The 25,850-nt window shown below is 27.3% G+C and overlaps 1 protein-coding gene across 1 annotated transcript in view; it reads right to left on the minus strand.

The window, feature by feature from the left end:
• Positions 1–25,850, minus strand: part of LOC136989063 (CUGBP Elav-like family member 4) — a 263,922-nt gene that overhangs the window by 108,786 nt on the left and 129,286 nt on the right. The window contains 1 exon segment of the mRNA XM_067287154.1: positions 25,678–25,806. Coding sequence (XP_067143255.1) covers positions 25,678–25,806 — 129 coding nt within the window.

Here is a 25,850-nt window from a genome sequence, read left to right on the forward strand (position 1 = left end):
CGCAAGACACCGAGAAATTTCGCTGCGTCAATGACAAATGTGGCAAGCTGATCATCGACAGACAAGCTGTGATGGAGCAATGGCAGGGATACTTTGAGAAGATTTCCACCGAGGAATTCCCTCACCCACCTATCATGAAACCCCCACCATGGTTGGACCTGTGCAGCTAATTACCGAAGAAGAGGTCAAGAGTGAACTAAAGAGGATGAAGCCTGACAGGGCATACGGACCAGATGACATTGCTGCAGATCTTTGGAGGGCGAAAGGAAGTTTGTTCATGACAATGCAGGGAAATCATTGCAGAAATAAAAGTTGGTCAGGAAAATAAGAGGCATAAGTTTCAAGGACTTGGACATCAACAATATTAATGGTTAATGAACTTGAGCTGCTTGTTTGTTCCAACTCAGAGTATGAGGTCATGTGACTTCCAATTACAGCCCAATATCAAAATGATAGGTGTTTAGTTTAAATTTAAGACTGAAAGAAACCATAACTGGACAGTGCAAGTGGAAGGACCACAGACGTGGGTTCATGACCTCAAGTTGAAGGATGACTCACTTTGCAAAAATAAAACCATTCATTGAGTGAAAGACAGTCTCAAAGAGAATGATTCAATACCTGATTAGAAGTGTATAATTTTTACAATAGTTCTTCAATGTTTTGAATTCAGTGTCCAGTCCAACAGGAAATTGATTGTCTTCCTGGAGAAGGCTTAGAAGATAAGCAATTCATAGAAAATTCAAGAATCTGCAAGATTCAATATCTGCAAGATTCAAGAATCTTGCAGATAGTCTGTATGGAAGGAAAATACACAATCACTTAAAACAAAGTTTGGTAATGTTGAAAATATCAACAATAATTGCAATGTCATGAAGTATCCAAAGAAATACACAGCAGGACAGATAGAAAACTAAATCAACCAGCCTACATAGGAGCATGCTTGACAGAACTTGTTTTAAACAAAATGTGCCTGATGTCCTTGAGACAGACAATTTTATAAATTTAGTTCCTTCATCTAACATTCCAATTGGTCTCAACTATTCTTCCACCAATGCAATTGGCAAGAGACTAATCAAGTCTCTTGATTAGTCTCTTGCTTGTTGTAAGTGACACTTACAAACTGCATATCTTTTGTTATATAATCATTAATCTCTCTTAATCGTTAATAACATACCTCAATAGTCTCTGCCTTTACAGTAAATTGTTAAGTGGTACTTTTTTTATAAGCATATTTAAATTTAATTCTTTGAGATAGGTATTAATTTTTGGAAGACCTAGTCCTTATTTCATAAAAGCAAAATAACATGAAATCATTAATAAAATTCCAAAAGCTCTCATTTGTGTTCTTTTTCTGTTACATATTCCATTCTCCACAACAGACTAACTTTTGATAAGCCTTAAGAACATGTTAAACTTCCCTAATTTCCTTAAAAAAATTATGATAAAAGAAAAAATTCTTCCTGTGGTTCTTTTCCTTTATGCTTAATCTTATAAGAAGCTTGAAAATCTTTCACATCTGTTTCTCCAAAAATAAGCTCTTTTACCTTTATTCTTTCTTTTCTTTAATTCTACCATCAAATATTTTTACTTTCTTTGAAAAGGAAATACAACTTCATCAATATGAATACTCAATTTTTTTTTTAATTTTAACATTCTATTTTTATATTTTGGTGTTTTGATTTCAATTTCATCAACACTGCAATTACATTTTCCTTCTTCTACTAAATATTTCACAACTGTCAATTTCAATTCTTTTATTCCTAACCTTCTTCAAAAATTTGACTTTATATCTAATTTCATTTTTACTCTCCTTCCATATTTAAATTAAATAACAAATTATTTTCCTTTCTGTTATTGAAATATTCAAACATCTGTCTTTATAATTCTAATATTTTTACATCAGTATATTCTTAATGTTCTTCAACTTATTATATTTTTTATTTTCTGGAAGTTTAACTGCTTTTTCATATCTCCTGATTCTCTTTTCTGAATCAAAACAGATTTCCTAGCTGTAAGTATTTTTGTTCAATTCTATTTTCTATAAAATCTTTAACTACTATTACCAATTATTTAAAAGCATTTGAAGAAAAACTTTCTTTCAGAAACATTAAAATTGCCTTTTTTTTTCATAATTCTCATTTTCTATTTCCTTTTATTTATTAAATGAACAATTATTTTATTTCATATATATTTGGCAATAATGAATATATTTTAAGACTTTTTTTTTAAATTTTAAGGTTTTGGGAAATTAAATTCATATTTTATTCTAATTGCATAGTTTTCTATGAAGTTTATATTATTTCTTATTATTATTATTGTTGGAACAAAAATTATAACCTTGCTAACAGTTTTATATTTTTGTATTTTATTTTATATACTTTTAGAAGAAATTGATACATTTTTGTTAAAAAGAAGTCTTAACCTATCTAGAGGATCTGACAATCCTCTAGATAGGTTAAGATTTAGAGGTCTATTCCTCAATAATTTAGCTAAATATATAACACTCAATATGTTATTAAACAGTCAATTCTCAAAAAATACAAATCCAAAGATCTGGAATATTTTTATTTGCATATATAAAATGCATATTAAAATTTCATATTTTGAGTAAACTTATTTATTGATCTAATCTGTTTTGTTATCTCTGATAAAAATCATAATTATCATATATTTCACAAAAGCAATCAAAATATGTTTTGAAGACAACATTGTATTTTCTAAGAAAATGAAAACAAAATTAAGAATTATTATACTGAAGCTAAATATCACAGCATTATTACACATTGTTTTACATGTTTTAGTCACTTAACACTTTTTTCCAATTGAGATTTTTCCAATTTCAAGTAATTTATACTACAGAAAATTTTAATAATATACAAGTAAAAATCAAAAAATACTATACCAGTAATTTATTTCATTATTTTTATGATTAAATAAATTACAGCATTTTTGATTTTTTTTGTTTGTCACACGATTCTTATATTGAATATTTAAAAAAAATTAGAAAAGTTATGAAATTACTTAAATACAGTAGAGCGTCGATAAGTGGAACCAATTGGGGACTGGGGTCCTTCCAGTTAATGATTTGTTCCAGTTTCCGACTTTGTACGAAAAAATATATTAACCTGTCCGATGTTCAAATTTTTCTCCGTTGCGTGTCGCTTCGTGTTGAATTTTCGTCGATTTTAAGCCTAACGAAAATTTTTATAATAATCATCGAGGCTATCGTATCGTTAAAAATTATTTCTGCATTTTGTACAAACAAAATAAATATATTAAAGAATATAAAAAACATGAAAATTATACTTTAGAAGTAAATTTAGTATCAAAAACATTCGATTCAGCACGACACAGTCCGACTGAAAATCGTTCCACTTTCCGGCCATTCCACTTACCGACGTTCCACTTATCGACGCTCTACTGTATATTAAAAATTTTTATAATTTCAAACCTGTCTTTTTAATTTTATACTTTTGCACAGGAAACCACCTATACTTAAAAATAAAAAAATAAAACTCTATACCAGTATGTTGGAAATTTCCATTATAAAGAATGTATTGATCATTCTTATACATATACACATATAAAAATGTTTATAAAATACTTTACTTAAATAATTATATACATAAAATACACAACTTGATATTAATTAAATATTACTTTATATATTTACTATCAGATATGCTCTGTGCTCCCTGTCAAAAAGTAATAAGGACAAGCATTTAAAAAAAACCATTTGAAAAGTTTGGTTATTTTAGTTTATCATTATTATGTTCATCACAAAATGTCAAGAGGATAAAATCAATGTTGAGGTTTTATGATAACTTATATCTTCCACAGAGTCCGATACAATTATTATGAAAAATTTGTGCAAATTGAACAAAGGGTTTAAAGGTGTATAGAGGACAGACATTATGTATATTCTATTTTATATGTATAGATTATAGCATTTATTTGTATTATTTCTTCAAAATTATTAAGAATTTTTTAACTTTTCATATCTACTATTTGTGATCTCAACCATAAAACTGAAGTTAAAAAATCCAGCAACGAGTTGCTTTACTTTTCCAGCAGCATTTGGTGGCACCATCTGTTATCATATTTTATTTTAAAAACTTTTTATATTTTTTTATTATTATAAAATGGCAAAAAGTAACTTAATTTTGAGGGTAGGGATGGGTTTTATTAAAAAATGTAAATGATAATAACTAGTAAAATCGTCATTAAGTCACCCTACTGGAGATACACGCAATCCTTTTTATCTCCCCATCCTCTCGACCTTTAATCGTCAAAATTTAATAGCACCAATCCCCCTAATAAACAAACCTCCCTGCAAAATTTCAGAAATTTTCGACAAAAAGCACAGGAGTTATTAAGCTTCAAAGACGGTGAACAAAATCATGCCATACATACACGCATCCATACACCTCAAACATGTGCTAGCTTACATATCGGGGGAGTGCATACGATGATGCCAGGTTCGACTACTTTGCGCCAAATTTGTCTTTTTTTTTTTTTTTTTTTTTTTCTTCTTGTTTGTTTTACTCTTTTGGAGCCAAAAATATTTTCTACCTTTTAAAATAATCTTCAGAAAAAAATTACGAATTTCATTTAGCTTTGTATTGTTTAAACACACTGATATACTTACTACTACACACTTAAAAGGCGAATATCCTCTCCTCATTTTGTTTGATTTGAAAAATCATTTACAATTTGTTCTTGTTAATACATTTAATTTTATTTAACTTTATTTAGTAAATTAATTCAAAATACCGTATTAAATTATATATTAGAGATTTTGATTTCTGTTAAGCCTTAACTCTATAAATTATAAGACCTTGGCCTTGACTCTGAAATTTGTTAATACGAACTTTCGATAAAACGACCTAATTACTGTTTCCCTAGCGATTCGTATTAACGCGATTTGAATGTATAGCAACATATGCATGTTATAAAATAGCTACAATCATTTATTACTTGTATGAAAGTTTAAATAAGTAAAAATTGTTATTTATGTTAAAACATACAATAAGCTATATCAATTTGCATAATCAAATTAAATTCTTATTAAATGATTGGTTGCTTTTCTTGGAAAAAATGAGGAATTGTCAGATAAATAAATTTGTCTTATAAATCTTCTTATTAAAATTTTCTTCACTCATTAGAAACTTTGCATTTCCACATGAAAGATTATTTAAATTTGCATGCAATGGGCTGTTATTGCTGATAACCAAATGATAAAAAGTAGCTCAACTAAAAGTATTACAACTTATTACTTATGAAAAACCAATAGATAGAATAACAATTAAAAATTTAGCCTGCCACTCTGGATGACTAGGGTTTGACTCTGAGCTGAAAACCTCAGTGCAAATAGTGCAGAAAACGTGAAAAACTAAAAGAAAGAAACGAAATCCTACTTTTGTCAGTATATGAATTTTTATATGTAGTACAGAAGTATCTCAAATCAATTTTTCTCAATTCTACATCAAAATAAGTAATTATTCAACTCAACACTTACAGGTTAGATATATATTTTAATACTTTTAAAATCTAATATGAATTCATCCTGTTTTAAAATAATATTTATATAGAAGATTATTTAAATATATAGAAATATATTTAAATAATCTTCAAGTATTTGGCAGAAGCAAATTTTAATCAACGAAATTCAATCATATTTTCCTAATCAATTAAAAACTTTTTGCCATGTTTATATTATTCACTGAAATATGTACTACTGAACTTATCAATATTTAAATATTGAGAAGTTCATTTTTAAGCAACTAGTTCTGCTCGTGCCAATTATTTGCACGTAAATAAAACAAAATTTTGAATGCAGAAAATAAGTTGTTATTTGGAAACGAACAATTATTTATTGTGACATCGTCACAAAGCCGGGCTGCAATTTTTAATCATATTTTTAATTTATTTAATTAAAAACATATGCTTTCGACTTCAAATTAGTCGTGGCTTGCCCCTGTACATAATACTTTTTCTTTAAGAATAGAGTGTGCCGGTCATCTATCTAACACCCTTTATGGGAAAATTTTAATAGAAATAACATTACTTCCTGTTTGCATCGGAAGTTCTTACATTGTTAATCGGGGCCTGCTGCCCCTAAATTTTCCATATCTGGTCTCGGATCTCATTTATCTGATTCCGTTCTCGAGATTAAGGAAAGACGGATGGGTGGAAGACAGTGGGAGTTTATAGGTCTACAGTTTTTTCAAATTGTAGCCCAATTATTGTGATCGGAAACAGACGGGATTATAGGGACAGAATCTTTGAGACGGGGTTAACCGCAAATATAAATGGTTTTCCGTCTAACTCGATTTCTATGAATTCGCTTATATTTTTTCGGATTAGATTGATGAAATAAAGGATAATGCATTTATTTATTGGTCGATTTTCGGGAGTAATCTGTTCGTACACGCGTTTCTCACTATTTCGCCACCCGTATTGTAAGTCTAACCGAACTCGTGATGAGTATGATTTAAAAAGACCATCTATAATATTATGTATATACAGTAAGACCCCGCTTAACGCTGCCTCGATTAACGCTGATTCGATATAGCGCGGTCTGCTCGAAGCCTAAAAATAGCTCAAAATTTACGCCGATTTAAATTATCGCGGCATTTCATTGATTCGTATATAATATGATTATTCACGAACACGAACCAATGAAATCAGCAAAAGGTGGCAATTTCGTCGTCGCGCTGTACGTCCCTTAAATCTATGTTTGTTTTGTGCAATTTTTGAAAAAATATAACATGGATGCCATAGGAAATGTCGACTTCACTTGGCAAGAATTAATTGATAAATGCATGAACGAAGTGTGGAAGAAGTTATGGCTGAAGGTATTCAAGAATTTTCAACGAGAAGAGCCTATCGCTATATGGTTAGGTTGACCAAATTGTCAACCTAACAAATACAGCAGGATATTGAGGAGTTACTGAAGGTTTCTGGCCAACGACGAACTTCAAGAATTGGCAGAACAAGGAATTCGTGTAGAACTGGAAAATAGTGATTCTGAAAACGAAAAACTCAAAAAATTCTCTACAGATTTCCTTAGTAAAAGTTTGGCAACGATAACCGAAATCGTTGATCAAATTGTACCGAATGATCCAGATTTTGATAGGATGTCAAAGCAAAACGAGGAGTTTTGGATGCAATCTTCTGCTACCGATACTTGCTTAAGAAAAGAAAAGAAAAAAAAAAAAAAAAAAAAAAAAAAAAGTCAAATGAAACTATACGACTTTATCGCAAAAAACAAGAATTTCAGAGAAGCCAGGACCTTCATCACAAAAAATGAACTTTACATTTCTGTGTGCATATGTTTATGTGTTATTTAACATATATTATGCAAATTAATATACAAATAACATAAAACTAAAATAAAATCTGTTTATTTTAATTTCCTTTACCTATTTACTCTATGTTAAAATGACCTCTTTAACGCTGTTTCGTTTAGCGCTTTGTCGTCTAGGAACACATCCCCCGCGTTAAGCGGGGTCTTACTGTATGTATGTATATATATATATATATGAGATACAGGGGTCATTCGGAAAAATTTTAAAACATCGCGAACCATTTTGCATGTTTTAAACTTTTTTCGGCACTTCAAATTGTTTATCGCCACCAGCTTTACTTTGCTAATGCAGGTGCAGTTTGGCATAAGTAAAGCAAAAGTAACATGTTAAGCTGTCACTTAGAAATAGGAATCAATTATTTTTGAATAATGTTTTTAATGAATAATTCCGAATAACACATTTGATCACAGTATTTCACATTTTCTGTCATGTCAAAATTTTTGTTTCAGTCTACTGATAAAAAGATCAGTGTAAAAAAATATCACCCCAAAAATTTCCCAACTTTTCTGTCAATCGATGAAAAATTCCCCAATCTGGAAACGCTGGGTGGCTTAGTATGAAAATGGCCTTCGGTTCTCAACGTCACTTCCTGCTTTCCTGCTGGAACTTGCCGCGTGACATCATGAAATCGCAAGGTGTGTTTTGAATGGGACTCCCTTCGCACAGGAGTGCAACCTCTGTTTTTCCTGAAGCGTGCTTTGCGATTAAATTTCGTGCAGAATGTCAAAATAAGCAGACAAGGATTTTTATCATCGCTTTAATAAAAATATCGCCAAGTGACGATTTTGGCGCCATGCAGCGCGACCCCTGAACCTACATATATATACACAGAAACTCGATTATCCAAAACGGTTTTCAAAAAAGAAAAAACAAAAACAAAAATAGAACTTGTAGTGTTGAACATACCACGGAGTATAAAGAGATCAAACTATCTATGTAACAGGAAATTACGTCATCTGAGATTGTAGCGCCGCGAAACCAGGTCATAATATATAGGTAACATTCTGAGTAAATTAATTTACTTTTAAATACAATAATTGCATTACACTATTTATTGTTCGTAAAAATCTAAATACACAGTTCTTGATGTACGCAAAACACGAAAACAAACTTGTTTCTGGATAATCCGAAAAGCCCTGACTCGATCAAGTTGGCGTTGCGTTATCCCATCAATCCAAATACGAAAAGACTTAGAAAAAATGATTTTTTTTTTCTAAATGTTTTCTTGTTAGTGTCAGAATATAACTTGCAATTAACAAACAATCGACAAGCATATAGGCTATAAATTAATTTGCTATTTATAAGAACAACAAAAGTTTAAAAACAAAAAATTAAAAGAATTATTTAAATAAATTCAAAGTTATTTAGATGTTGAAATATCAGAGCATGATAACAAAAACAATTTGTAATGGAAATTATACATTCTTTTCCATTTGATGACGGCATGATATATGTACTGTACAGTACCTTTTAAATATAAATATTTATGTTATTTAAAATTATTGTAATCTTGTCAAAGTTATATCATCTTTAAATTTCATCTATCCCATTTATCCGTTGTATCGGTATTCATCCGTGCAGACCAAATCCAACTAACCGAACAAACGGTTTCATTTCCTCAACGCATAGTAATCATTTCACTTATAACTCACCGAAAATGTGAAGCTCACCGAGTCAATAGTGAAATAGCTAAAAATGATTTATAGAATATAAATAGAAAAAACAGGATAATATAGTATACTGTATATCCCACGAGTAGAGTTCAACACGCAAAAAATTTTAATAAAAGATAATTTTAGACGAGCAATTATTTATTGTGGCATCGTCACAATGCCGGGCTGCGATTTTTAATCATATTTTTTAAAATTTATTTATTTTAAAATATATATTCTCCACCTCAAATTAGTAATGTACTGTACATCATACTTTTCGTATCTTACTTTTCGTGTTAATAGTACAGTCATGTTAACAGTACAATCAAGCCCGTCATCTAACTAACTCTTTTCAAGGGAAAATTTTTGAATTGAAATATCTAACTCCGTTCTCGAGATTAAGGAGGGACAGACAAACAACGGATGGACGACTATGGGAATAGGGTGAAACTAATAGGCGGCGCTAGTATCGGACTTATGGATAGGTAGCTTCCTGTTTCGTCTATTGTGCTGTGTATACACTGCTTAAAAATTTCATTTTTTTTAGTTATTTAGGTATTTTTGAAATGCCGGTTAATTGTTGTTTGTCTCAGTGCCAATGATAAAAAACATCCAGATTAAAAATTTCATAAATTCCCGGATGATCCGATAAGACAAAAAAAATGGGAAGTAAAGATAATCGAATCTGTAGCAGACAAAATTATAAGGACAGTTAATTTTGAATACTGTAGTTTAGAGTAATAATACTCTACAAATGTACATATATTTTTAATGAACAATTGAATGGAAGGTTATTACGTCACACCTGGTACTATAACAGCCAATCATTTTAAATTCTTACAGTTCTGAAATCTTAACAGTTCGTGTCATTCGTGTTTAAAACGAACTGTTAAGATTTATGCCAACAAATAGTGAACTTTCAGAGGCTGAAATTCGAAATATATATGAATTACGAGGTGCTGGAAAGTTTCAGAGAAATAGCTACAATAATTAATCATTCTAAAAGTGCTGTGGCCAATGTATAGACAAAACAAAAGAATTATGGAAAATGGAGAGAAGAGGGCGCAAGAAAAAATTAACTGACAGAGATAAACGAAAGGTTTTCTTCCTTACAAAATAAAAATTAGCAGCTATCTACTAGACAGGTAGCTACTAATTTACCAAAATCTGTGTCCCATCAGACGATGTGGTGATGTGTTCGTGATAATAACATAAAATACTGAAAAATGAAAATGATACCTAATTTGATACCTGTTCACATGTAACAAAGACTTCAATAGGCTAAATCTGTCATGAGCTTAACCAAGGAATGGAAAAAAGTTGCGTTTTCTGATGAAAAAAGAATTTAGATGGACCAGATGGTTGTGGATATTATTGACATGATGTGAAAAGAAAAGCCTAAGTTAGAATGAGTAGTCAGTTAGGAGGTAGCAGTGTAATGGTTTGGGATGCTTTTGGATTCAATGGGAAAACTGATATTGTTATTGTTGATGAAAAAATGAATTCTTCAAAATATCAGGATATGTTAAAAAATAATTTTATTGCATTTTGACCTTTAATTGGTAGAAGTAATTGGATATTCAACGAAATAATTAATAAAACCATAAAAACAAATATTAGACTGTCTTTCTAGAAATCTAGATCTTAGTCCAACGGAAAATTTATGGAGAATAATAACAAAAATAGTTTATGGTCAAAACAAACATTTTTATCAAGTAAACAAGTTAAAATTACCAATTAAGGATGCTTGAGAAAATATTGAAATGAAACAATTGCAAAAATCGATTTAAACTATGCCTGATAGTGCTCCTTTCATTTGATGTTATTCAAATGAAAGGAGACCAACTAAATATTAAATGATATGAATTTAGCCAGAAATATGGTGTCCTTATAATTATGTTACATTTAAAAATGCAGTTAATTTCAAAAACAGTTTAAAATTATTTTATCTATCATCAAACATTAATGACAATGATTTTTAGCATTTTGTTTTGTGTTTATTATTATGTATCTAAAATTTCAAAAGTATATTACAAATTGAAGTTGGGTAATTAAAGCTAAATTGTTGTTCTCATAATTCTCTTACAATGTCAAAAACGAAAGCCGACAACTGTAAAAGCGTCAGTTTTTACTTATTATTTTAAGCTTGTATATCTTTCTAAAAGTTCTGCCTTTGTCACTGTTGTCTTGTCTCTAATTCGTTTAATTTTTTTCGTAATTCACCTTCTTTAAGTCCATGTTTTTAAAAGTAGATTAAAACTTTCCGTTCAGCTTCCACTGTTTACTCACTACCGGAAGTTAAATATACATCAAGCTGACACTAACGCCGCAAGTGACAAGATTTAAACCGTGCATGTCCCATTTATAGGTGTACAATTTTTTTTTTTTTTTTTTTTCAAATTGCAACCCAAAACACAGGAATTTAGTACAGGACAATCCCAAACCAAAACTCTGCCTGTTTTTAGTGCCGAAATTTCGGTTCTTTAGTCAGAGGAAGAGAACAACTACATTTTTACTACTAAGAACCATCAAATTTCCAGAGGTTAAGTAAACCATTAAATTTTGAAAGCAATTTTGCAAAAAAATGAATTTGATAGATATTAAAACCATATTTTGATGCTTATGAATAGTGAAATCCAACTGTTTTTATAAAATGGTCATATTCAAAATTAAATTTGGTTCACGGGCTAAATTCAAATCATTACAGTAAAAGTAGTCATTTTTTCAAGGCTTGTTCTGTTAAAAGAAAGTTGTTTTTACGTTTATCCATGTATGAAAAATGAAAATCCACAACACCTTTATGGGTTGAAAGATTTAAAAATAAATGAGGATATAGATATGTATCTATCTATATTCTCATTTATCTTTAATTTTTATCAAAATTATAAAAATATGGCCTAAACTGTTTTTAAATGTTCACTTTAGAAAATTATAACCTGAAGGGTATTTTTCAATATTAAGATGAATAAATAAAAATAGAATATTTTGAAAAACAAGTAATCTTTCTCAATCGCGATTTCTATCAAAAGTTGAGTTAATGAAAATATTACAAAAAACTTTTATAATACTGTTATAATATTTAATATTTTGGTTAGCGATAAATTAAATCAAAAAGTAAATACGTTTTTTTATATTATAAAAAACTTATTTGTAATTAAATGTCGAAAATGACATTATTCTTTTTATCTACTACTGTACTACCGATAGCACACATATTGATTATTTTATAAGCATTGATCCAGTCACCGAGCCTATTTTTGAATTTTATCGAGGATTGTAAGCATTGTTGGGGCTCTATCACGAAATTCAGAGAGTTGAAAAAAGATCCAAGCTTTGATTTTCAGCGTCTTTAGCAGTTGTGATGGTTCTCAACCAGTTTAAAACAGTTTTATGATTTTCATTTAAGATTTAAACGAAAAGAATTTTCGTTGTATTTTTTATGTAAAATTACATTTATTGTAGTAAAACGTATAATCAATGTTTTAGTTATTTGCTCTTTCAGCCTATGGAATGGTAACCGCAATTTATATGCAGTTTTAAAAAAATGTCGAAAAAATTAGATGTATCCAATGTAAATAGATTCAGATTTGTATAAGCCTATTTATATATTAATATTATGAAATCCGATTATAGTTGAAAAGTGTATTTCATAAAGTTTTTTTCTTTCTTTCTTCCCTGGAGGTACTGAGAAGGCTTACCCATCATAAATACGGACAGGGCCACAATAAGGAGTCTGTTTGGGAAGGATGGACTCAACATGTTTGGAGTAGACCGCTCAAAAAAATTACTGAGACCCCTGTCTACAAAACCCGGGTACCTCCAGAAAGACAAGCTGGTGCCTTTATCGTTTTGACCATTTAGCTATCACACAAGAATTGTTTTGAAAAAATAATTATCGGTATTATGGAAAGTACGTAACTCGTAAACCTCTAAACTTATATTAAACGGAAAAAATAGAAAATATGTGGATTTTCTAACTTATCCAGCCGGGTGGCCGGCGCGGTTAACGCGTCAGACTACCATTCTGGTGGATCGGAATCATGTTCGAACGGTCGAAAAAATTCTAGGAATTTTTCGGGGGTGGTCCGTCCCGGATATGTCGGACCCGCCCTTCATCACCCGGCTGTTTCATTGTAAGTCAAACCCACGATGGGCTTGATAGTAAGATTCTCTTAGTGCTCACAAGGAAAGCATAAAAAAAGAAATTCAATATAGAGAAATTTCTTCACAAAATAATTCCTAGCTTACCAAAATTCAAAAATTTCATGGGATACATATTAACACCCAACATTAAAAGCAATTTATATTATTTATAAATTAGGTTGATAGTATAATTTAATGCTATCGTATATTATATAACATAAAACAATGGTATTCATTTCATGTCATTGGTGTACATTATCAACATATCTAGATTGACATTAAGTCTGCCAGTTAGTTTAATTAATTCATAATAGATTCATACATAGTGGTTTATCAAAGATATTGAAATTTCCATTTGAATATGATTGTGATGATCTAATTCCTCATTGATCTCTATTGTTATTTATTTCTGAAAATTGGCGATAAAGACGGTTTTTTGGGGGGGGGTTAAATAATGTAATTAGAGCTTACATTGAACAAATTAATCATACAACCTATTTATGGGCTATGAAACAAAAAAGATGATCAAAAAATTTAATGAAGAAATGTTGCTCTGTGCTTAAAAACTAAGTATAGCCAAATTAAAAAATAATAAGGATATAATAATCATTAATTAGTTCTGTAATAATTTACAAAATAAATAACGTAGTAATAATAACATCGTTCTTATTACAATAATATACATTATAATACAATATTACATATTTTGTATATATTATGTCATTTATGTATGTATTCTAAAAAATATCATAAGTATTTTTAAAATTAGTCTTTCTTGTAACTTGAAACTTTTCCGCTAGTAATTATTATATTTAAGTTAAAAGTTAAAAATGTAGTTACATTAACTTACATTATAACTTCAGTTCACTAGACCAGCTACTATATTTCAATAATTTTTAAAATTTGAATTTGAGGCCGATCATATGGCCAAGGCGGCAAAGCTCGCCGCTCTGATGAATTCAATCTTAAATCCTGATCGAATCCCGGCATTTTTTACGCGTTGTCTGCTCCGAATATATCAGATTTTATCTCTTATCATAGACAAGAGTTGAATCTTGGTTCAACCAGCTCGTAACATAGAGTAGGCTACAGGCGAATTCATAAAAAGTATGAAATAAAATTCTCTTCGTAGCTTAGAGAATTTAAAATAAAAATTGAATTTGCGCCGTTACATACAGTTAAATATGGATATAACGAAATCGTATTAAAGTCTGATATTTCTGTAATTAGAAACATTCTAATTATAATAACAAAATATAAACATTGATAACATAATAGACATTGTTTTAACCGTATTTAAAAATCAGATGAATTTTCAATCTTGCCATAATGCAATGATATTTTTCATTTTTTGTTACTTAGTTTTTCATATCATTGCATTTATGAAAAATAAATTAATATAGGCAGGCCTACGTATAAATTAAGATTAAATGAAATATTATCTTCTTTCTGATGCGTACTAAAAATTAATTTTTAAAAAATCTAACCTTTCATATGACGTGATAACAACTTTATAGACAATTTACTATTAAAATATTTCTATATGAAAAATTACATTTAAGTGTTTTAAATATACAGAATATTTCAAACAGGAAAATTTGAAAAACAGGAACAATAACAGCCTTATACGATAAATAGCAAATTACAGAAAAACTTGAACATTTTATCTTTTGAGTATATTACAAAATAGATCTATCGATTCAAAGTTTAACTGTAGGCTAATTATTTTAAGCTAATTGTTTTATCGTTGAGCTAAACAATCAACTCGATACTGTATATCAAATTTAATGGAGCACAATCTTATTAGTTTGATTAAATAGCGATATTTTTAATTTAATATGGGTTATTATAATTATTGATCTAATTCATTAAATTGTACATTTTTTACTCCAAACGAAATTCTTTTACCGGTATATAAATTTAGCTTATAGTTTTTTATTTAGGCTAAAGCTTTTAAGATATGTTATTTTCTATTAATACAATAAATCTTCGAACTTTGTTTCTTCATTCCGTAGAACTTTTTGATATACAGTATATTATTTCAATGTAACAAAAAATCAATATAAACAAAACAACGCATGACTTATGACACAGATGATTAATAATTATATTAATTAATACATAGATATAAAAAATGCATTATAATTTCATTCACAGTATTAAATTACAATACTATTCTACTATATTCTAACCCATAAGACTACTTCGTTCATATACTGTATTACTGAGCAAATGATGACGTTTCTTGAAATTAAATTGATTTCCGTTAATTTTAGTTCAATGATTATATTTTTAGATGAGTCTTACAATGAACAATTTTCTAATAGATAAGGATGAATTTGATTTGATAAAATTTAACATTAATAATCTTAAATATTAGTTTATTGCCTACATTACTTTTTATGGTTCAGTTATGGTTTGAACTTGTCAAACGTAGTAATAATAGTAGCCTAAGCTAAAAAATTCTAAGATAAATTTTGAGAATTTTTTAATGAAAACTTATTTATAATATGTTTAATTATTTTAAAAAATTCTTACGCCAGAATGGTTGCTACGTAAGGAAGAATTATATTGAACTCTATAGACAGGCAATATACTGTATATATTAAATAATAAATTCGCATACTGGTTTGTCTGAATGAATATTCTGTTCTATTGAAATTTAAAAAAATCTTTTTATTTGTTCTATTTTGAATTTTAAATTGATTTCGAAATATTCATTAACATTAACTTAATAAAGAAATTTATTTTATTAAAATGCATTTTAAATATAATTTTACTGTAGAAGAATTTCATCATTCAATGATGGATATTCTCATTTATTCTAAAATCAAGCAAAATTGAGATACTAGAGTAACTGTAAGAAAATTTGTTTCTTAAATTGATTGAATAAATGAAGATTTTTATAATGAACAATTTATGTAATCACTTAGTTCAAACCGTATAGAGAAGGAATTGATTTTGTATGCATTGGAACAGGATTAAAAATCGTAGATTAATTTTTAAAGATCTCAAATAATAAGTTGGCATATATGAATATTTTCGGGAAAAGTGAATAGTTAATGGAAATAAAAAAATAACTCTCACATTTATTATATTTCGAAAATTTTAATTAATTTATAAAGTAATTTACACAAGAGTGATGATGATAATTATTTCAATAGTCATTTTAGAATTGCTGATAACTGGATTATCTGAGCTTACATAAAAATAACAGCGGCACTAGAGAAATAGCAGTAGATTGGTTTTTAAAATTAAAAAAAGTTAATGGATAATTTATTATTATACTTTTGAGAAAGTTGTAACAATATAACAATTTGTTCCAAATGAATTAATAATAAATTATTTATTCTGTTTATTTTGGAATATGTATAATAAACTAATTTAAAGTATCAAATTATTTATGTATTAAACAATTAATACAATTTAAATTATATAATTAATGCTTAATATTAAAGCACCAATAAATAAAGTATTTAAATCATGTCATTTTTGTCAAATGAAAATGATGCGAATATTAAATAAATATTTTTAATGAAAATTGTTAAGGATTTATAACTTTTATACGTCATTCAAAATATTAATTTATTCTGGAATTCAAATTTACTAATAATGAAACTATTCATATTTTCAAAATGGATTTCAGTTTTACTGAATATTTTTAAAAAGTAAAATTATTTAACTTATTATATTTCTGAAATTTATGTGAAAATAAAATAAGTTTCATATTGTTTTAATAAATGATAGTAACATTTTATTGTGTTTATAAAACAAACTATCCTTAGGAGGAGTGATTTAATATAATCTGAGACTCTAAGGGGAAAAAACCCTTAAAAACATTATTTTTTTCTAGATAAAATTATTATATTCTAAAGAATGATATAAATAATATAAATAAGTTTTTGCCGTTCAAGAATTCTTTTTAACATTCATCAGTTTGAGAAAAAGCTTCTCTTTAATAGAAAGATTTCAATCCTAACTCTAATTTATGTGTATCCTTTCCAGTAGAATTAAAACTAGACCTTAATTTAATTCTTTAATGCTAAACCTGAACGAAAAATCTAAAGAATTGTAATTAAAAAAATTTATCATTACATTTAATGTAACATAATTCCACACAATCAAATTAAATTGCTGATGTACTAATCATAAAGTCTTTATTGTAGATAAGACAAAATAATAAACAGATAAATTTTAGTAAATTATTGTGGAAATATAATTTATTTAGTTTGTTTCGTTTATCAGATATATTACTATAATAAATGGAATTAGTGCTTTAACTGGCACTCTTTTACCAAAATTAAGACCTATAATAAACTTGATTTCATTTATATGTATTGTATAGACTACATAATATTTATATTGATTGATTTTTGATACTACGAATGAAAAATACTTTATATTATTATTATTTCTAGTTTAATCAAAGTATTAAATAAATAAATAAATTAGAACACAATTTAAAATAAAATGTCTTCTTAGATTAAACATTTCACTGGTGATTCATATTAATATAATAAAAAAAAATTGGACAAAAATATTTCATAAAAAATATTTCAGATGACTGTTTATAATAAAAACAGTTTTAATGGAAACAAAATAACCAAGCTTTATCTCAATTGCTACATTAAAATTAACTACCAACTCTGAAATTTTATGAAAGTCTGAAACGAATTAAAATATAAATTGTGAACACCAATCTTATGATCGTTACCATAAAATCAACAAAAAACTAATTTTTCTTTTGCTATAGATCTATACATTTTCGTATAATTTCTGGTTGATTTTCAAACTGTTTAAAGCTGAGTTAATTGTATGGAGCAGACACCAGATAACTGCGCAAATACAATTAATATTTTATATGATGATTATCTAAATTAAATCAGAATAATATAATTCCCACAATCATAGATGCTCCGTATGTAAATAGAGAGAACCGATGAGTAATTAATTTACAACGATGTAATAATATATGTTCAAATAAATATATAGCCCACAACTCAGTTAAAAAGGTTTTCAACTTGTTGTAAAAATATTCGTTTAGAATAATGAAATTATAAAACAAAATGCCAGATATTCCAAATGTATCATTATTAGAGAAAATTAATATGTGAGTTGAATGTAATAATGGATGTTCCTGCATTATGTCATTTAAAGCGTTACTAGAAACCACTAGTAGCCTGTTTACTAAATGAAACCCTTTTTGAAACTAAATGTATGATACTTAATAAATATTCCATAGTAATATATTACTACGAATCAATCAATCAATCGTATAATTTAGAAATAATGTAATATGAAAATTATTAAAACTAATTGAGAAATCGTTTATAGAGAGAGCTTCAAAATGTATTAAGATCTAAGAATTAATATCTTTTATCAAAATTACAAAAATTTAGATTTTATTATCCAATAACTCAATAACATTCTAATCTCTAACCCGAAATAGCCATGAAAAAAATCGTGAAGATCCAGAATGGATTATGAATTCGGTTATTTAAGATACTCGTGATAGGAAAATAGTATGATAAGTGGATACAATGATTTTTCTACTAAACGTGTATTTAACGAATATATTAAATCTTGTTTTAAAAAAGTATACCAAATCACATATTGAAAACACTAATGAAGAATTGTATTCAACGAGCATACAACTTTTACTCCCCCTAAAGAAATTTCTATGGCCACAAATATCATTTATGATAAAAGAACAGAGAAGATAATATTAGTGATAAAAATCTTAAAGTATCAATGGCATTATAACAAATAAATCTGTAATTTATGTCTAGATCTATAGAGAAAATCAAATACGATAATTTCACTTTTTATTTACGCCATACTAATACGTAAAATAATTTTTATATTGCAACGCATAAAAAAAACCATAAAACGAATAATAAATTAAGTATTTTTTTCACATATTCTTTAGGGATATCTATTTTGTCAAACGTCATACTGCACTACACAATTTTATCCGAATTTGCAAAACCAACAATAATATTATTTCCTAGCAATAAATAGGCCTATATTTAGTTGCTTATTAAATTAAAAGAATCGTTAAACATGGCCACCAACTACGGAAAATTCATACTATTATTCACATTCTTTAATTATGTAAGATGAGTGACGCTTTGGTTAAGTGTAAATCATGCTATTTGCTAGCACGATTAAAGGAAAATCGAATATTTTCTTCAAAAATACTTCATTTACTTTTTTCCTATACACGCATGGTAATCTGATTTTCACCACTTTTTATGCTAAGATTTTTTTCTTAGATCACATATTTTACTTGATTTGTTATTCTTGAAACAAGCTTCTTCAAGCTTGAGAGTAGCTTATTTGGCTTATCTATATCCACGAGCTATTTTATAACATAAACGACAGAAATCCAGAATATTAAACTTTTAATCAAAAATAAATAGCATATATAAATAGCCATTAAAGCTGGGACTTTTTTTTTATGTATATGTATGGTTTGGATTAAAAATAAAATTCGTATTAAATAATATTTTTTATTCTTACTTAGTTCCTTTATATAAATGTTTACTTAAACTGTAATACTAAATTTATATTTTAAAAATCGCTGGTTTAGTTCGCAGGCGACACAAATTGCACAGAACAGAACTGTTCCAGTTCATTGTGAAAAATTCATTTTGATTATTGGCATTAATTTTTTTTTATTCTATTTAAGTTATATAAGCATTATAAATATAAGAATAAATATATTTATTTAAATAAATTTAATTTAAAATAAATATTTGATTCTATGATTAAAAGCTATAAACATCATTTTAACTATAAACCTATTTCACTTTTTATTGTTACATGCATATTAATTCTAAAATAATAATAAAATACAATAATTCTATTTTTAAAATAAATTAAACTATTGATCCATTATTCGAGCAAAATATCATTTTCAGTTATTAATTACGAAAAACAAGATATCCTTGATGTTTTCTACAACTATTTTTTCATTTTGATATTAATTAGCAGAAAATATGTCTTTATGCATGTCAATATAGTGTATGCGATATTGTCATTTATTTTATTTTGCGTATTTAACTTATAGATGTTTTCTTTTCCATATTTTTATATACTGTATATCAGGGGTAAGTTGGGCCGAATGGACGTTCCAGCACTTCTTTCCAGGGACGGAACGTGTTCCTGGACGTTTTTGTACCGATTTTGTCATAAAAAACAAAATACCAGTTTTCGTAAAGAAAGAACTGAATTGAATTACTCTGGTTATATATTCAAAGTATCTCACAGTGAAAATTGAAGATGTGATGAGCAATTATTTATTGAGACATCGTCACAATGTTGGGTTGCAATTTGAAAAACTGTCGATCTATAAATTCCCGCTGTCGTTCGTCCGTTCGCCTGTCCGTCTTTTCTTAATCTCGAGAACGGAGTTAGATAGCTGAAAGACGAGACCAGATATGGAAAACTTTAGGGGCAGGAAGGCCCAATTAACTATACACGACCTTCTGATCCGAACCGAAAGTCGTGTTATTTCGATTCAAAACTCTTCCCTTGAAAGCAGTTAGTAGATGATCGGCACTTCATTGCTAACGGAAAAGTATTATGAACAGGAGCAAGACACTAATTTGAGGTGGAGGGCATATATTTTAAATTAAATAAATTAAAAATATGATTAAAAATTGCAACCTGGCATTGTGACGATGTCACAATAAATAATTGCTTGTTAATCATATTTTTAATTTATTTAATTTAAAATATATGCCTCAAATTAGTAGTGTTTGCCCCTGTACATCATACTTTTCCTGCTATCGATAGTCATGCAAGTCATCTCGTATTAACTGCTTTCAGGGTAAATTTTGAATTGAAATAACGCGACTCCCGGTTTGCCTCTGTTCTTATACAGTTTATCGGGACCTCCTTCCCCAATGATTTCCATATTTGGTCTTGACTTTCATCTATCTAACACCGCTCTTGAGATTAAGGAAAGACAGGCGACGACAATGGGAATTTATAGATGTAGAATTTTTTTCAAATTGCAGCCCAATAAATGTGTTTTTAATTAAGCTGACCAAAAGCTTCGGATTTCTCGCATTTTTTTTTTTTTTTCTTTCTTTCTTTTGCACGTTACTGCGAGCGTTCCGGTACTTCTTTTTTCAGTAGAACACCACTGTTGTATATACATATACATACACAGTATTTATTGAATTTATGTAAATATACATATAAATATACACATAAATATAAGTATATAGTATTTATTTATTTATTTTTATGTACATTTACATAAATTATATATATATTAATATATAGATGTTTGGGAGAGAAAGAATATATAGAATATATATTATATATATATTTCTCTATATATATTGCATATAGGATATATAATGTAGGATATTTCTATTTCCTTATATGATATTGTATAAAAATTTTTTAAAAAGTCTGATACAAAAAATTCTGATGCTTCAAAAATGTCTGAAATATTTTGTTCAATATTTTTCGGACGAAACTCCATCGTGGATAAGATTTATACTGTTTAAATAGAATTTTTCTATTATCTAATATAGTATTATTAATTAACGATTACAATGTTCGCATAATTATTAATGATGTAATATATTTCATGTCTAGCTTTAGTTATGTAATTATTCATTATTTTAAAAATATTTATCAGAAATTAAATTATTGTAAAGATAGTTAAATGCTTTTCGAATAGCATTAGTATGTTTATATTTCGAAAATAATTCAAAAAAGTAAACAGAGAAAATTTTTTGATGATTAATTTGATTTTATTAATTAACATTTGATTTAATCTATTAATTTTCGATTGTTTGATCAAATTAATAGAGGCCAAGATAAAGATCATTTCTTTCGTTTTATAGCTAACTTGAAAAACTAACTTTCAAATAATAAATTTTAATAAATACGAATTAACCTGATCATGCTAAACTATATATTTTTCTATTAATGAATGAATGAGGTAACTTATTGTCCAATTAATCTTTGTTCCTTTTTGTTTCCTTGAAAAATTCTTCATTCTCAGATGTCTTTTTACCTACAGATTCAACATCACATATGAAGATTAATCTATTTCTCAGCTTTTTTCTTGGCATAAGTAAAACAACTTTGCCAGTATTTCATTACTGGAAAGTTTCTGAGACGTAGCTGAAATCGTTTTTTCAAATTTAGAAATTCTCTCGTTTACTCCGTTAGTTTCCAGTATCGTAGAATTTAAGCATAAGATACATTTAGGCATACTTTATTGAAACTTTATGATAAACTATACAAAGCCTTCTTTTACTATCATATCAGATATTAACTTAAAAATATTTTGTAAAACAAAATAATGATAATCGGTTTTGTCTTGAGAAATAAGTGACTTGCATTGTAGTCTAGAAGTTAGCTTAAATAATTGAAATTTTCAAACAGTATAACTCGAAAAGCATTCACTAGGCTACCATTTTATCGAATAGCAAAATAAGAATGGTATATCGAAAAATTTTGTTCACATTGCGAATGCATCGTGCTTTTAACATTTTGGATGCGATTCTAGAAATTTATCATCATATTTCGATCTATTTTTCAAAGATTTTATATTCATGATGAAATTCAGTTCATTTTTTTTTTCATATTTCTTTTACGGTATTATATATTCAAATTTTCAAGAAAAGAATGTTCCTCACTTGCTTGGATTTTGTATTTTGCAACTCTATGTGAATCTTTGAATTCTAGATTACTTATTGATACCTTTTTCTATATATTGATATTTTATTTAAGAAAATCAATTTATCTAATTTTTCTGTTGAAAAATATTAAGTTTTCTTTATGCAATGTAGCTAATTAAAGCATTATTCTGATATTTGTCGATTCTACAGTATCAATAAAATTTCAAGTTTTAAACATCATTATTACATATTTATAAAAATCGAATTTAATGATAAATTCAGAAAATATAACTTTTTATGCTTCTATATAACTTTTTAATATATTTTTAAATTAAATTTTAAATTGGAATATCTGAAACCAATAAGTGAAAGCTATCACTATATTATTTTTATCCCTTTACTTGTTTTATAATACAGTATTTAATGCCATAAACTTATGGCATTATCCAATAATAGTTTTTATTATTATAATAATTATCGTAAATGTTACGTCCTGAATTAAAACTTAAATATTTTTCTTAATAAGAAAACGTAAATATTTTTTATTAAAATTATTTATTTATAAAAAAAATATCTTTTTAAATTTAACTAGTTTAATTGAATAGATGAAAATTTATACTAATTAATTGTTTTAAAAGTTTGTAAATTTTTGTTTTAAATTATTAGAAAAATTCAAGTTTGTTTAATTTTAATTGTTAATAAAAATTTTAACTTTGTTTTTATTTAAATTATTGTTTATTAACTAAATTGTATTTAAATGTGTGGTCTATGTATATGTATATATTTAAAATCTACAGTAGATTATATGCCTATTCAACGATATCACCATATTACCAAAATACATTAATTTGTAAGACTAATTGAATTGTTCACTTAACAATAATAAATTAAATTGCTGTAAAATAATTTAATTTCAAAGTATAAGAAGTCAATACGAAATAAAAATTAACTTGCTAAAGAAACTTTGATAAAATGGGCCTATTTATTACGTTTAATACGTTTAAAATGGGCCTATTTATTACGTTTAGCCTATTTAATGGCATATAAATAAATATACTGTATTGATGAAATCAGCAAAATAATTCTTATCTCCGGATTTATAACTTTCCGTATAACAGTAATTTACTGTTATGTTGAAAATATAATTCAGAATAATTATAATACAGCATTTTCATGATGCTGTTAATTATTATAAAAAAAATTTATAACTATTATTTCAGTATTCTAAATGAACTTTTTTAATTTATAAAGAACAGAATTTCATACGCTTTTTTCAAATATTTATATATATGAAAAGGCGTAAATTTACTCTTTCTGCCCTGTGGGCACTGAGATGGTCTTTTTTTAAGTCCATCGTTAGTTCGGCCAGGCCCACGATGGGGCGGTCGGGTGGTGAGGGATGGGGTCCGACATATTCCGAGCAGACTATCCTCCGAAAATTCCCTGGGGTTTTCGAACAGTCCCGATTTGATCAGGAGCCCCCCCCCCCCCAGAGCGGTAGGCTAACGCCTTATCCCTGGGCCTAAACAGTATATGCTATTTTATTTAACAAAATTTTTATAATAATATACATAAATATAATTTCTTCAGTCATCAAAATATATATTTATGTTAAACTATATATATAATTAATATTTATAATTTTTATATAGTCAGTCATGGACTCTCAGCCATTATTTTATAAAAAATGGTTTTCGGTGTAACGCAAAACATCCGCGAAATCGTTTAATCTTCATAAAAAGTAATCTTAATCTAATATATTATGATAATGTTATAAATTCTAATTAATGACTAATTTATTACGATATTTCTCTATAATATTTTGTTGTAAATGTCCTATAAAATACTGTAATATTATTGGTAAATTATTAAAAATTAAATCTTATAATGTTATTTTAAATATATATATATTTAAATAAATATTTATATAAAGCTATTGCAACATGTAAGTTCCTACATTTTCAAAACTAAGGTGCTAGTGTTTAGAAAATCAAACTATGAAATGAATCATTGCTAAAGTAGCTAAAGTAGTTCATTGCAGAAGATGAAAACGACAAACTTTAAAATAGAAAAGAGAAAAATATGTTAAGAATAGAATAAATGTGGTGGAAATAAGACTAACTTGTAATTATTTTCATTTATAAAAAGATATTTATATTTTAAACTAAATTACAGCATGATATTTAAACTAAAAGTCTTGCATAGTTTATTTTTTGTTTAAAGTTGAATTTATAAATTGAATTATTCGAAAATAAGAAAAATGTTTTTATAAATATAGAAAATTCATAATCAATATCATCATAAATATTCAGAAGTTGATTTTGGAGTGCTGCCATTATTGAAAGCACTATTTATTTTTTAAGTGTAATCATTTTTTAAAATACAGCATTAATACGTAATATGTTTTCATACATAACTTTTTTCTTTGTATTTGATGAGTATATTTTACATTATAGATTTATCCATATTTAACTATAAGTTCTTAAGTCAACAACTAGAATATTTTCAACTTTGCATAACAAATAAATTTCGCAATTTGGAAAAAATTATACGAACTTGAATTATAAAAATTTTAAATTTTAATATAATAATATAAAATATTATTCATTGTTTAAACTCAGTAGGAAAAAAGAAAGATTTTATGATTGAGTAGATATTGTTTATATTTTTAAAGTAGACGTAATAAGTTAAGTAATTTATACATAAAAATTCAATGATCATAAAAGTCATGTTCGGATTTAAATAAAATACACTTAGCTTATAATATTGACATAAAAGAATATTTTTATGATATAAAATGATTGATATAAACGATTTCTACAAGAAGAGAAAAAAAATTGATAGAGGAGTAGGGCTACTTACGCGGATAGTGTGGCATGCCATTAGCATATACCTCACCAGCTTGTCCATTGGCCTGTGGTACTGTAAAATTTGGCATGGTAGGAGAAGGCAGGTTAGGGATAGCACCATTAACTGGTTGTGTCCCTGCACCTAAAAGAAAAAAATCTATGATTACAAATTCCTAATTAATTTTA

This window comes from Centruroides vittatus, unplaced genomic scaffold, assembly GCF_030686945.1.
Source record: "Centruroides vittatus isolate TY-2023 unplaced genomic scaffold, ASM3068694v2 scaffold_435, whole genome shotgun sequence".
Classification (NCBI taxonomy): domain Eukaryota; kingdom Metazoa; phylum Arthropoda; class Arachnida; order Scorpiones; family Buthidae; genus Centruroides; species Centruroides vittatus.